This window comes from Podarcis muralis, chromosome 7 (genome assembly GCF_964188315.1).
Source record: "Podarcis muralis chromosome 7, rPodMur119.hap1.1, whole genome shotgun sequence".
Taxonomy (NCBI): domain Eukaryota; kingdom Metazoa; phylum Chordata; class Lepidosauria; order Squamata; family Lacertidae; genus Podarcis; species Podarcis muralis.
Genome location: NC_135661.1, coordinates 85947528 through 85959096, shown reverse-complemented (window position 1 = coordinate 85959096; position 11569 = coordinate 85947528). Strand labels below are relative to the sequence as shown.

The window sequence follows — 11569 nt, the reverse complement described above, 5'->3', positions numbered from 1 at the left end:
ACTGGGCCTGGAGAGAGAAAAGGGGTGGTTTCTTTTAAAAGGGTTGCGGAGTAAAGATTAGATATCTGGAGGTCTCCGCTGACAGATTTACAAGCAGACTAATATGCGGAGGGAAAACTTGAAAGCAAAAGACATTCATTTTTGGCTTTCCAAAAGCCTGACCCCTATTGGGACTCCCAGATGCAACTTGGATGGTCAGTTAACCAGGAAAACAACAGGAAATAATATTTGTAGTGTTGAAGCATTTTGCTAAGGAGTCCGGCCACTGGGTGTGGCTCTTGCAAATTTGGCCTGGCTTAATTTGGGTGGGTTCTTCCGCACCTTTTTCCTTTACCCAGAAAACTGCTTCTGTTCACACACTTTTGCCCCCAAACCTCCCTGCCCCAGAGGCCTTGCAGACTCTTCAGGCCTGAACATGTGAAATTTCGCGATCTGTGCACAAACCATGCCCAGCCCAGCGAAAGGTGTGCCGTCCCATGCCATCGTTCAGTACCTCACAAGTATCAGCATTCATGTCCGACCTTGGAAGACCAGTCCTAGCCAGGTGAGTGGGGCGAGGGTCTTGTGTGTTAACAGTGGGTGGGGCATTTAAAAATAGATATTCTGTGTCTTGTGCAACCCCTGTTTGCCTTTCGTCCTAGTTTATGGTGTGCCTTAAATGTTGTTGTTGTGATTAAAATATACCGCCCTTCATCTGAGGATCACAGGCCGGTTTACAAAATAAAAACACAAAAATACACAACATAGGAACACGCAAACAAAAGCAGTCCTGAGAGATCTGCATTGGCTCCCAGTACGTTTCCGAGCACAATTCCAAGTGTTGGTGCTGACCTTGAAAGCCCTAAGCGGTTTCGGTCCAGTATACCTGAAGGAGCGTCTCCACCCCCATCGTTCTGCCCGGACACTGAGGTCCAGCACTGAGGGCCTTCTGTTGGTTCCCTCCCTGCGAGAAGTGAGGTTACAGGGAACCAGGCAGAGGGCCTTCTTGGTGGTGGCGCCTGTCCTGTGGAACGCCCTCCCATCAGATGTCAAGGAAATAAGCAGCTATCCTATTTTTAAAAGACATCTGAAGGCAGCCCTGTTTCGTTCTTTAGTTTTTTATATTTAATGTTTTTTTATATTTATATAAGTTTTTTATATTTAATGCTGTATTGTTTTTAACACTTGATTGGGAGCCGCCCAGAGTGGCTGGGGAAACTCAGCCAGATGGGCGGGGTTTGAATAAATTATTATTATTATTATTATTATTATTATTATTAACCCCCAGCATTATCAGCAGTGCAAATCACAGATTCTCATGATTAAATTGTGCAGTGGGTATATTCTTTGCGTATGTGTGTGTGTGGGGGGGGGGGGTTTGAATAGGTTTCGGGTTTTTTTTGTAATAAGATGCACACACCAAAAACTACCATAATCTCATGGCTAACAAAGAGAAGTCCACAAAAAAGCTGCAAAATATATGTATAATAAACCTGCAGGTGTTATTATTTTTATATAAATACATAAACTTTTGGTTCTGGTTCTGGTGGTGTGAGGGACTTTCCTGGAAAGATCCAAGAAGCAAATTGAATTGGCCGCTGAGTCTTCCTTTGGCCACATCCATACATTTGAAGCACACAGCTTCCCACAAAGAACTTTGGGAACTGTAGTTTACTCCTCACGGCGCCCTCAACAAACTATAGTTCCCAGGATTCTTTTCAGGGGAAGCTGTATTCTCAGCAAGCTTTTAACGCTTTCCCACAATGCACTGGAACAAAGCTGTATCGAGGGCATTGGAGGTCCATTGAAATGGCTTGCTATGCCTGGCAGTGGGGCAGATGGGAGTTGTAGTCCAAACCATCTGGAGGGCGCCGGGTTGGGGATTGTCAAAGAGGAGGAGTTAAGACCTGCAGCCAGCTAGAATGGTGGGTAGTAAACTGTGGATTGGAGGAACGACTAGGCCTACCTCTCAAGGTTGTGGAGAAGGCAACATGGGAACATGATTACTTCAGTTCCCTTCCTTTCTTTTAAGTGAATTTTTTCTTATTTTTAGTGGTGGCTTTAATCCCTAAGAAGATTGAAATCCTGTAGGCTGGAGTACAGCTGCTACTTTATCTTGAACGTAATGTGCATTTATTTTATGCTGATTTCATATATTTACAAAACAGTGCAATGCCAAAGCGATTTACAACGAAGAACACATTCTAAACCCGAAACCGAAGAAACTGTAAACCTGCTCTTTATTGTTGAATTGGAGCAAACTCAGCAATCAAGAGCAGATTTTCAAGGGGGAAATTGCTCGAACCCAGAGCTCGGAAAGATTCGCCATTTGACAGACCTGTTGCTGGTTAGCATAGACTTATTCTGAGCTAGATGGATAGGGGTGGGCAGGCCTGTGATCCTGTGTGACAGCGGTACATGGCAGGCCGAAATCCAACAGGTGTAACAAGCTCCCGTGTGCAGTGATGATGGAGCAACGCTCTGCTTTCTCCGGTAGCCTGAGTCAGAAATGCCAGGTAGCTGCAGGGCTTCGCTTCTGCTGAAGCGAAGCCCCAGGACAACTCGTTTTTGTTGCCGGGACTCGCTTGGAGCCTGCCAAGTCCTAATAAAGGTGGCCTCCCTCCCCACGCAGGAAAGAGCGCCTTAGTTTCCGGGTCTCGCTCTAATCTGACTCTGAGCATGTACAGAGAGCTTCTGCTTCAGTAGAGAGTGAGGAGTAGCTTGTTAACGGAGAAATCTGAGGGCTCCCTTGGACAAAAAACAAGGACACCAGCCAGGAATACCAGAGCAAAACAGCAGCCAGTAGGCTTGGTCTTGATTGAAGACTGTCGCGACAGGACTCCCACCTGCCACCAAGTGGAACAAGATGGAAGCCCCGAACAAAAGAGAACCCAAACTTTTATTAGTTGCTAATCCCCATGTTACACCCCCCAAACTACATCACTCATACATCACGGTTAAATCATGAAAGGGGAGGTCTGGTGGCCGTAATCTGAGCATCCTGGACCCTGCCCCATGGTTCTCCTTGCCCTCCACCAAACACCCGTCAAGTGTAACAAAAGAGATATTTACATTCCCTGTTTCCCAGCCAAGTTAATCACACCCGTTTTTCTTAATCTGGGTTTGCTATTTCTGGAATGGCTACCTGTCTGGAACTCAGGTATCAGGATGCCAGGGATTATCACTCAGGCAGAGGGGCCGCTGAGTAGCTGAGCTCACATATCTATATGAATTTCTGGAGTTTTCCCTGTGAGCCAGTACATAGATCCATTTATCAGTGAATTCTTACATTTGGTATCGTGCAGCAAAGGCCCTTTGAATAGATAGGAAGAAACTGTGACCAAGTGTTTTGTGGGGACAAATCACAAAAGTCACAAAAGCGATTGTGCTGGTTTTGGTAGTGGGCTGCATGTGCTTGATATCTGCTGGAGGGGCACCCCTCCCCCCCAACCTATACATAAATTCCTGCAACAAGCTTCGTCCTCTAGCAAGCGGGGAGTGTTTCCTGACTTCTAAGGAGAACCCTGCTGGTCCAGCCCAAAGGCCTACAGAGTCCAGCATCTCAGAGTAGCCAGCCAGATGCACCTGGAAAGCCCCAAAGCAGCCTATGAGTGCAATTGTTGTTGTTTAGTTGTGTCCGCCTCTTCTTGACCCCATGGACCAGAGCACGCCAGGCACTCCTGTCTTCCAATGCCTCCCGCAGTTTGATCAGACTCATGTTTGTAGCTTCGAGAACACTATCCAACCATCTTGTCCTCTGTCGTCCCCTTCTCCTTGCGCCCTCCATCTTTCCCAACATCAGGGTCTTTTCCAGGGAGTCTTCTCTTCTCATGAGGTGGCCAAAGTATTGGAGCCTCAGCTTCAGGATCTGTCCTTCCAGGGAGCACTCAGGGCTGATTTCTCTAAGAATGGATAGGTCTGATCTCCTTGCAGTCCATGGGACTCTCAAGAGACTCCTCCAGCACCATAATTCAAAAGCATCCATTCTTCGGCGATCAGCCTTCTTTATGGTCCAGCTCTCACTCCCATACATCACTACTGGGAAAACCATAGCTTTAACTATATGGACCTTTGTTGGCAAGGTGATGTCTCTGCTTTTTAAGATGCTGTCTAGGTTTGTCATTGCTTTTCTCCCAAGAAGCAGGCGTCTTTTAATTTTGCAGCTGCTGTCACCATGTGCAGTGATCATGGAGCTCAAGAAAGTAAAATCTCTCACTGATGAGTGCAATAGTGTGGTGCAATGGTTCGAGTGCCGGACTAGGACCTGGGAGACCAGGGTCCGAATCCCCACTCAGGTGTGAAGCTCATTGGGTGACCTTGGAGTCAGTTGCCATCTCTTAAGCTAACCTACCTCATAGGGTTGTTGTGAAGTGAGGGCCTGAGATCCTTGTAAGATAAAAAGTGGTTATAAATGTAATAAATAAAGAGTAAATAAATAATATAGCATTCTCCCACTGCTGCTCCTCAGGATCTGGTATTGAGGTCGAATTCACACTGCCAGTTAGTCTGCACTCTCCAAGTTTCCATTGCTGAGTTTTTAATCTGTGTCTCTACAACATAAAAAAGCAATCGATAAGTTTAGATGGTGTTTGAAATATACTCGGAGTCGAGTGTGGATTTCATGCTCTTCATTCAGCTCATAGTAGTGAGGAATGAAAGTTTCCCCAAAATATCTGCTTTATATACATTATTTACACAATGGGCTGCATGTGATTGGGTGATTCCTGGATTCTCCTGTAGGCCAATCAGGTTGCGGATTCACTTCCACCTGGAGCTGGAATGGGTGGCTCCTGTGGACCAGTCATACTGCTGCATTGTTCTAGGACTAATCAGACTGTTGCATTCTGAATCCTATTGTTCTAGGACCAATCAGACTGCTGCATTTTGGATCCTATTGTTCTAGGACCAATCAAACTGCTGCATTTTGGATCCTATTGTTCTAGGACCAATCAGACTGCTGCATTTCGATCCTATTCAACTCAGTACGTAACTGTGATGATGACGACAACCACAACCCCAAACACATCTGCATCTTGTAGCTTATTAGATAATACTTCGGTTCGATGCGTCGCTTCTCAGACCAGCTTCACGCCAGTCAGAGCCCAGAAGCCGGTCCCAATTCCTCTCTAGCCACTGTGCGGAAACCTCTGCCAGTGCGGAATAGTGGTTCTACGACCTGGGAGACCAGGGTTCAAATCCCTGCTGGACAGGCTGTGAGAGATCTCTTACAGCCTGCTCTGCCTCGCAGGGTCGTTGTGAGGATAAAATGGGAAGCAGGAAGAAAACCACGGATGCCACCTTGAACTCATTGGGAGACAGAAAAAGACATGTCCCGCCCCTGTCCCCCCCCCCCACACCCCCAGTGTGAACCCAGACGGAAGTGAATTTCCAGGAAAGTGCACACGCCCTCAGAGTCATGCCAGCTCTGTTCCTGGAAGCAACGTACAGCCAACTTGGCTACGCCTACTTTCGGTAGGGTTGGGCCTTAAAAATTAAATTCTAGCGAAATGGATTTTGCCAGCAGGTTATTGGAACAAAACCAGACTATCCCTTTTTGGGAGTTGCAAGCAGCAAGTTTTTTTGTACCCCGGGGTGTGTGTGTGTATGTGTGTTGTTGTCTACAAATTCACACACCCTTTGTGGTCGAGTCTCGGAGTAAACTGAAACCCCAAAACGTGGCTGGACAGGGGAGCAGGGAACTGCCCTCCTTGAACCCACCACCAATTTGGAGAGCGAGGCAGAAGTGGGGAAAGGAAGGAAGTGTTTTCCTTTTTGTGGGCAGGTTGCTATGTGTTGTCTCCAAGGGGGAAGCGCGTTTGATTTCCTACCCCTTAAATATAGCATGTGAAATAAGGAAACGGCTGTCTCTCTAAGACTTTTGCTTAGCTCAGTAGCGAACGGCTTTTCCTTGATGCATCTGCTGACAGTTCTATCTCCAGGAATTCAGAGCACGTCCACTGCAGATCAGAGGCCGAGACTGCCGACTACACACACTATGCATTTAAAGCACGTCTCCACTCTGCAAAAAAAGAATCCTGGGAGTTGTAGTTTGAGGGTGCTGGGAACTGTAGCTCTGCGAGGCGGTAAGCTGCAGTTCCCAGGATCTTGGGCTGTGGTGGAAGGGATGTGCTGTAAATGCATGCATTTTGCCAGGGTAGGTGGGATTGCTATGAGGAATTATAACAAATATAGAGTAAGCCATCTGTGTCAGCAATGAAAGCATTGCGTTGACTGGGTTTAAACTATTTTGATATGATTCTTGATCAATCCACACCTCTGCATCCCTGTTCCATTTCGCTTTCTTGACCAGTCATGTACACTGCCAGTCTTCGCCAGGCAGGCATCCTGGGTCATCAAAGACAGTGGGCAGTTTCTTTGATGTAGCTTTTCCGATATGTTAATCTTAGGGCCAGGAAACAGATCTCACCTGAAGGTGATAATGATCACTGCCTTCCTGGCCATCCTTCATATCATGTATATTGCTTGTTTAGGACCTCAGGGGTTGCCAAATGTACTCCTTTTGTAGTTCTGTTCTTTGTTTACCCCAGAAATATGCGTGCTTAATTAGTTTTGGTAGTTTGACTTTGTCCCCACGTGGGTTTGTTGAAATGCTGAGAAGAAATCTGATTGGTTCTTACGGACACTCTGTAAAAAGTTCTTTTGTGAATAAAACGACCTGGGCCAGGGGCTGGAGGCACACTCAGAGAGACTATTATACACACCCTTCCCAGAGTCTTGCTGCTTCAAGCCTCTGTGTGTATTCTTATTAATCAGAGTTCAATCCTTCCTTTACTTTGGGAACGCCTCAATGTGGTGCACGGTGCCTACAGTTTTGGATACATCTGACAGCAGAGAAAACCTGTCTTAACTTTTTGTCGAGGAGCTGGTGCTGTTTTTGTCTTTCCAGAGCCCAGGAACTCTGCTTTCCTGAGGGAAGATTTAGAACCCGACTCACTTTGGCCAACCCCCAGCGTATTTCTAAAATGGAAAGGTCTGTCCTGTGCCCTCTCCACCTGGGAAGCCCTTTCCAGATGACTTCAGATCTGTAGTGGAATAGTTGTACTTACTCAGTGGTGAGGAAATGATGCTCTCTGCACAAGCTCAGAGGCACATTTCCCACCCTCCACCCACCATGTGTTTGGCATGGAAGACTGATTTCTTTTTTAAAAAAATTAATTTTTATTAAATTTTCCATTTTAACAATCCAATCAAATCACATTAAGTATTCCAAATTATACAAATACATATCATATAGTCCAAATATTCTGCCAAATTATAATTTTTTGTTGGGGCTTCCCATGCTTCAAGTTCAGTGGGGCTCTAATCATCTTATCTTTCTACTGCCTTGAGTTTCCAATAGTTCCTTCTTTAAATCTTCCTGTTGTTATCCTTCCTTCTTTCGTGGCCTCTGAGCTGTTTCCACAGGCGAGTTGAAATAAACAATAATGCGCTTCTGTGTGAAATTTGTATGACTCTCCTTTTTTTTTTTTTTTGCAGCTGGTAAATCTGTTGTTTGCAGAATGTCCTCACACGCTGGTATTTATGCCGAATCAATCCAAAAGTCCTTCTCTGGTGGCAGACGCCATCTTCACTCAGTTCCGATGAAATAAAATCTGGGTGTTTGCTCATTAATTTTCTCAGACAGGTTGCATCAAGGTGATCAGCCTTCTTTATGGTCCAGCTCTCACTTCCATACATCACTACTGGGAAAACCATGGCTTTAACTCTTTCCAGGAGAGATTTGCCAAATCAGACTTGAAGTACAGATACAATAACAAATTAAGAGCTCACCTCCCCCAAGACTCTCTGCAACACGTCCTCCTCCCATAATTATTGTTGTTGTTGTTGTTGTTGTTGTTGTTGTTGTTGTTTAGTCGTTTAGTCGTGTCCGACTCTTCGTGACCCCATGGACCAGAGCACGCCAGGCACCTCTGTCCTCCACTACTTCCCGCAGTTTGGTCAAACTCAAGCTGGTAACCTCGAAAACACTATCCAACCATCTCGTCCTCTGTCGCCCCCTTCTCCTTGTGTCCTCCATCTTTCCCAGCATCAGTGTCTTCTCCAGGGAGTCTTCTCTTCTCATGAGGTGGCCAAAGTACTGGAGCCTCAGCTTCACGATCTGTCCTTCCAGTGAGCACTCAGGGCTGATTTCCTTAAGAATGGATGCGTTTGATCTTCTTGCAGTCCATGGGACTCTCAAGAGTCTTCTCCAGCACCATAATTCAAAAGCATCAATTCTTCGGCGATCAGCCTTCTTTATGGTCCAGCTCTCACTTCCATACATCACTACTGGGAAAACCATGGCTTTAACTATACGGACCTTTGTTGGCAAGGTGACGTCTCTACTTCTCAACATGCTGTCTAGGCCTGTCATTGCCCTTCTCCCAAGAAGCAGGCGTCTTTTAATTCCGTGGCTGCTGTCACCATCTGCAGTGATCATGGAGCCCAAGAAAGTAAAATCTGTCACTGCCTCCATTTCTTCCCCTTCTATTTGCCAGGAGGTGATGGGACCAGTGTCCATGATCTTCGTTTTTTTGATGTTGAGCTTCAGACCATATTTTGCACTCTCCTCTTTCACCCTCATTAAAAGGTTCTTTAATTCCTCCTCACTTTCTGCCATCAAGGTTGTGTCATCTGCATATCTGAGGTTGTTGATATTTCTTCCGGCAATCTTAATTCCAGCTTGGGATTCATCCAGCCCAGCCTTTCGCATGATGTATTCTGCATATAAGTTAAATAAGCAGGGAGACAAAATACAGCCTTGTCGTACTCCTTTCCCAATTTTGAACCAATCAGTTGTTCCATGTCCAGTTCTAACTGTAGCTTCTTGTCCCACATAGAGATTTCTCAGGAGACAGATGAGGTGATCAGGCACTCCCATTTCTTTAAGAACTTGCCATAGTTTGCTGTGGTCGACACAGTCAAAGGCTTTTGCATAGTCAATGAAGCAGAAGTAGATGTCTTTCTGGAACTCTCTAGCTTTCTCCATAATCCAGCGCATGTTTGCAATTTGGTCTCTGGTTCCTCTGCCTCTTCTAAATCCACCTCCCATAATGGCGGATCCCAATTAAAAAAATGCGTCACATCATCCTTCTCAGAATCCGCCCAAAGTTTTTTGGTGTCTCTCCAGGGGCTAACGGGCATGGAAGACTGATTTCAATGTTGCTTTTCCTCCTGGAACGCCATCCGTACGTGACACTTGACAAGGTCAGCTGGTTTCTTAAGAGCTGTGCAGCTGAGAGCTAGTGCCTGAGTTTGCTTCATTCCTCCTCCCTCCAAATCCATTTTCCTTTTGTGCTGCGTCTTTTTGATGGGAAGCTTGAGGGTCGGGAAGGCTGTTGTATTAGTAAGTCGATTGGGGAGACTTCTCTTTGGCTGAAGGAGGGACGTTGAAATGCGTCAGATGAATAAACCTTTCCCCAAAAAGCTTGATTCATGTTTGCTTTCTTTCAGGAGAACAGCACTCTGCCTCCTCCGTCCGGTGGTTTGTTCGGTGTTCCTCTGCACTTGCTGCCCCTTTCGGAGCATGTAGAAGGGGTGCCACAGTGAGTAACGTGCGACACGCACACCCCAGATCACCAGCTCCCTGTTGCAATGAGTGACAACCTTGTTTGAATCGTGTGAGTCTTAGCCCAAGAGGAGCTCGCACCATCTTTTCCCACAATGCCATGGAGAAAATGTGGCACTCCTGCCTTATGTCAGAGGAGAGAACCCTGGGTAATTTCCCCATACAGTGGTACCTTGGTTGACGAACTTAACACCTTGGTGTTACCAACACAGGAGCCAGTGTGGTGTAGTGGTTAAGAGCGATAATCTGGTGAACCGGGTTCGCTTCCCCGCTCCTCCACATTCAGCTGCTGGGTGACCTTGAGATAGGCTTTGGGAAAAACTAAGCACCTCAAAAGGGACGTGGGTGGTGCTGTGGGTTAAACCACAGAGCCTAGGACTTGCCAATCAGAAGGTCGGCGGTTCGAATCTGCTCGACGGGGTGAGCTTCCGTTGCTCAGTCCCTGCTCCTGCCAACCTAGCAGTTCGAAAACACGTCAAAGTGCAAGTAGATAAATAGGTACCGCTCCGGCGGGAAGGTAAACAGCGTTTCCGTGCGCTGCTCTGGTTCGCCAGAAGCGGCTTAGTCCTGCTGGCCACATGACCCGGAAGCTGTACGCCGGCTCCCTCGGCCAATAAAGCGAGATGAGCGCCGCAACCCCAGAATTGTCCACAACTGGACCTAATGGTCAGGGGTCCCTTTACACCTTTACCTTTAACTGGCTTGCTAAGGGTTTGGTTTGGCTGGTTCACAAGGTTTCCTCTTGCACAGTCTAACCTCACAGGTACAGGATCACAGGGACCCACGGACATCATCCAGACTGACCTCGCCCCAAACCTGTAACAGAATTTCAGCCCCCACCTTTATCTGTTGACTCCCTCTCATTCCATAAGCAGTCATGCCCATCTCCAAAGATTCCATGTTGCTTCATTGCGGCCTCTTTTCGTTTCCACCCAAGGTTCCTTGTGGACGCCTGCGAGCTGCTCCGACCCCATCTCCATGTGGAAGGGCTCTTCCGGAAATGTGGATCCGTGACTCGTATCAAAGCCTTGAAGGTAAAACGCAGAGCTGGAGATGTGCGGGAGATAGAACATGGGTAGGCAACCTAAGGCCCGGCCCAATCGCCTTCTAAATCCAGCCCGCAGATGGTCCGGGAATCAGCGTGTTTTTACATGAGTAATAATAATAATAATAATAATAATAATAATAATAATAATAATAATTTATTTATACCCCGCCCGTCTGGCTGGGCTTCCCCAGTAGAATGTGTCCTTGCTTTCAAATGCATCTATGGGTTGTTCGTGGGGCCTGCCTGGTGTTTTTACATGAGTAGAATGTGGCCTTTTATTTAAAATGCACCTCTGGGTTACAGTGGTACCTCGGGTTGCGAACGGGATCCGTTCCGGAGGCCCGTTCGCAACATGAAAAGAGCGCAGCCTGAAGTGCCGTATCTGCGCAGATGCGCAGCGCGATTTGGCGCTCGTGCGCATGCGCGAGCGGTGAAACCCAGAAGTAACCCTTTCCGGTACTTCCGGGTCGCCGCGGGACAGAACCTGAAAGAACGTAACATGAAGCAAACGTAACATGAGGTATTTGTGGAGCATAGGAATTCGTTCTTTCCCCCCACCTTTCAAAATATAGTCCGGCCCCCCACAAGGTCTGAGGGACAGTGGGCCAGCCCCCTGCTGAAAAAGTTTGCTGACCCCTGAGCTAGAGGTTGTGTGTCCCCCCCAAATTTACCTTTCATCATGTTCCCAGCTCCTGGCACCTCCAGAATGCCAGTCTTGCCAGGCCTCTCCTGACGACAGTGAGCTGCAGATGTTTTGACATCCCTATCAGGAGAGATTTGCTCAAGGAGAGGGGAACTTGAGAAATCGCCTTGCCAGTAAAACATTTTCGTTTTATTTTTTTGCTCTTACGAACTTGCTCGCTCTCCTACGTGGGAGGAAAAGGGGAGAGTTTAAAATAATCTTAGATGGAGTGGATAGGATCTATTATGCGGTTCTTAACAAACCATTTTGGGGTGAGGTGGGGAGTGCAAGG

At 46.9% G+C, this 11569-nt stretch overlaps 1 protein-coding gene across 1 annotated transcript in view; it reads left to right on the top strand.

Moving 5' to 3' along the window:
* The first annotated feature begins 233 nt into the window (after window positions 1–233).
* The window catches only part of LOC144328514 (uncharacterized), a 36799-nt gene continuing 25463 nt past the window's right edge, over window positions 234–11569 (top strand). Inside the window, exons 1-3 of the mRNA XM_077932317.1 lie at window positions 234–544; window positions 9433–9524; window positions 10485–10581. Coding sequence (XP_077788443.1) covers window positions 446–544; window positions 9433–9524; window positions 10485–10581 — 288 coding nt within the window. The 5' untranslated portion in view covers window positions 234–445. The remainder of the gene's footprint in view (window positions 545–9432; window positions 9525–10484; window positions 10582–11569) is intronic.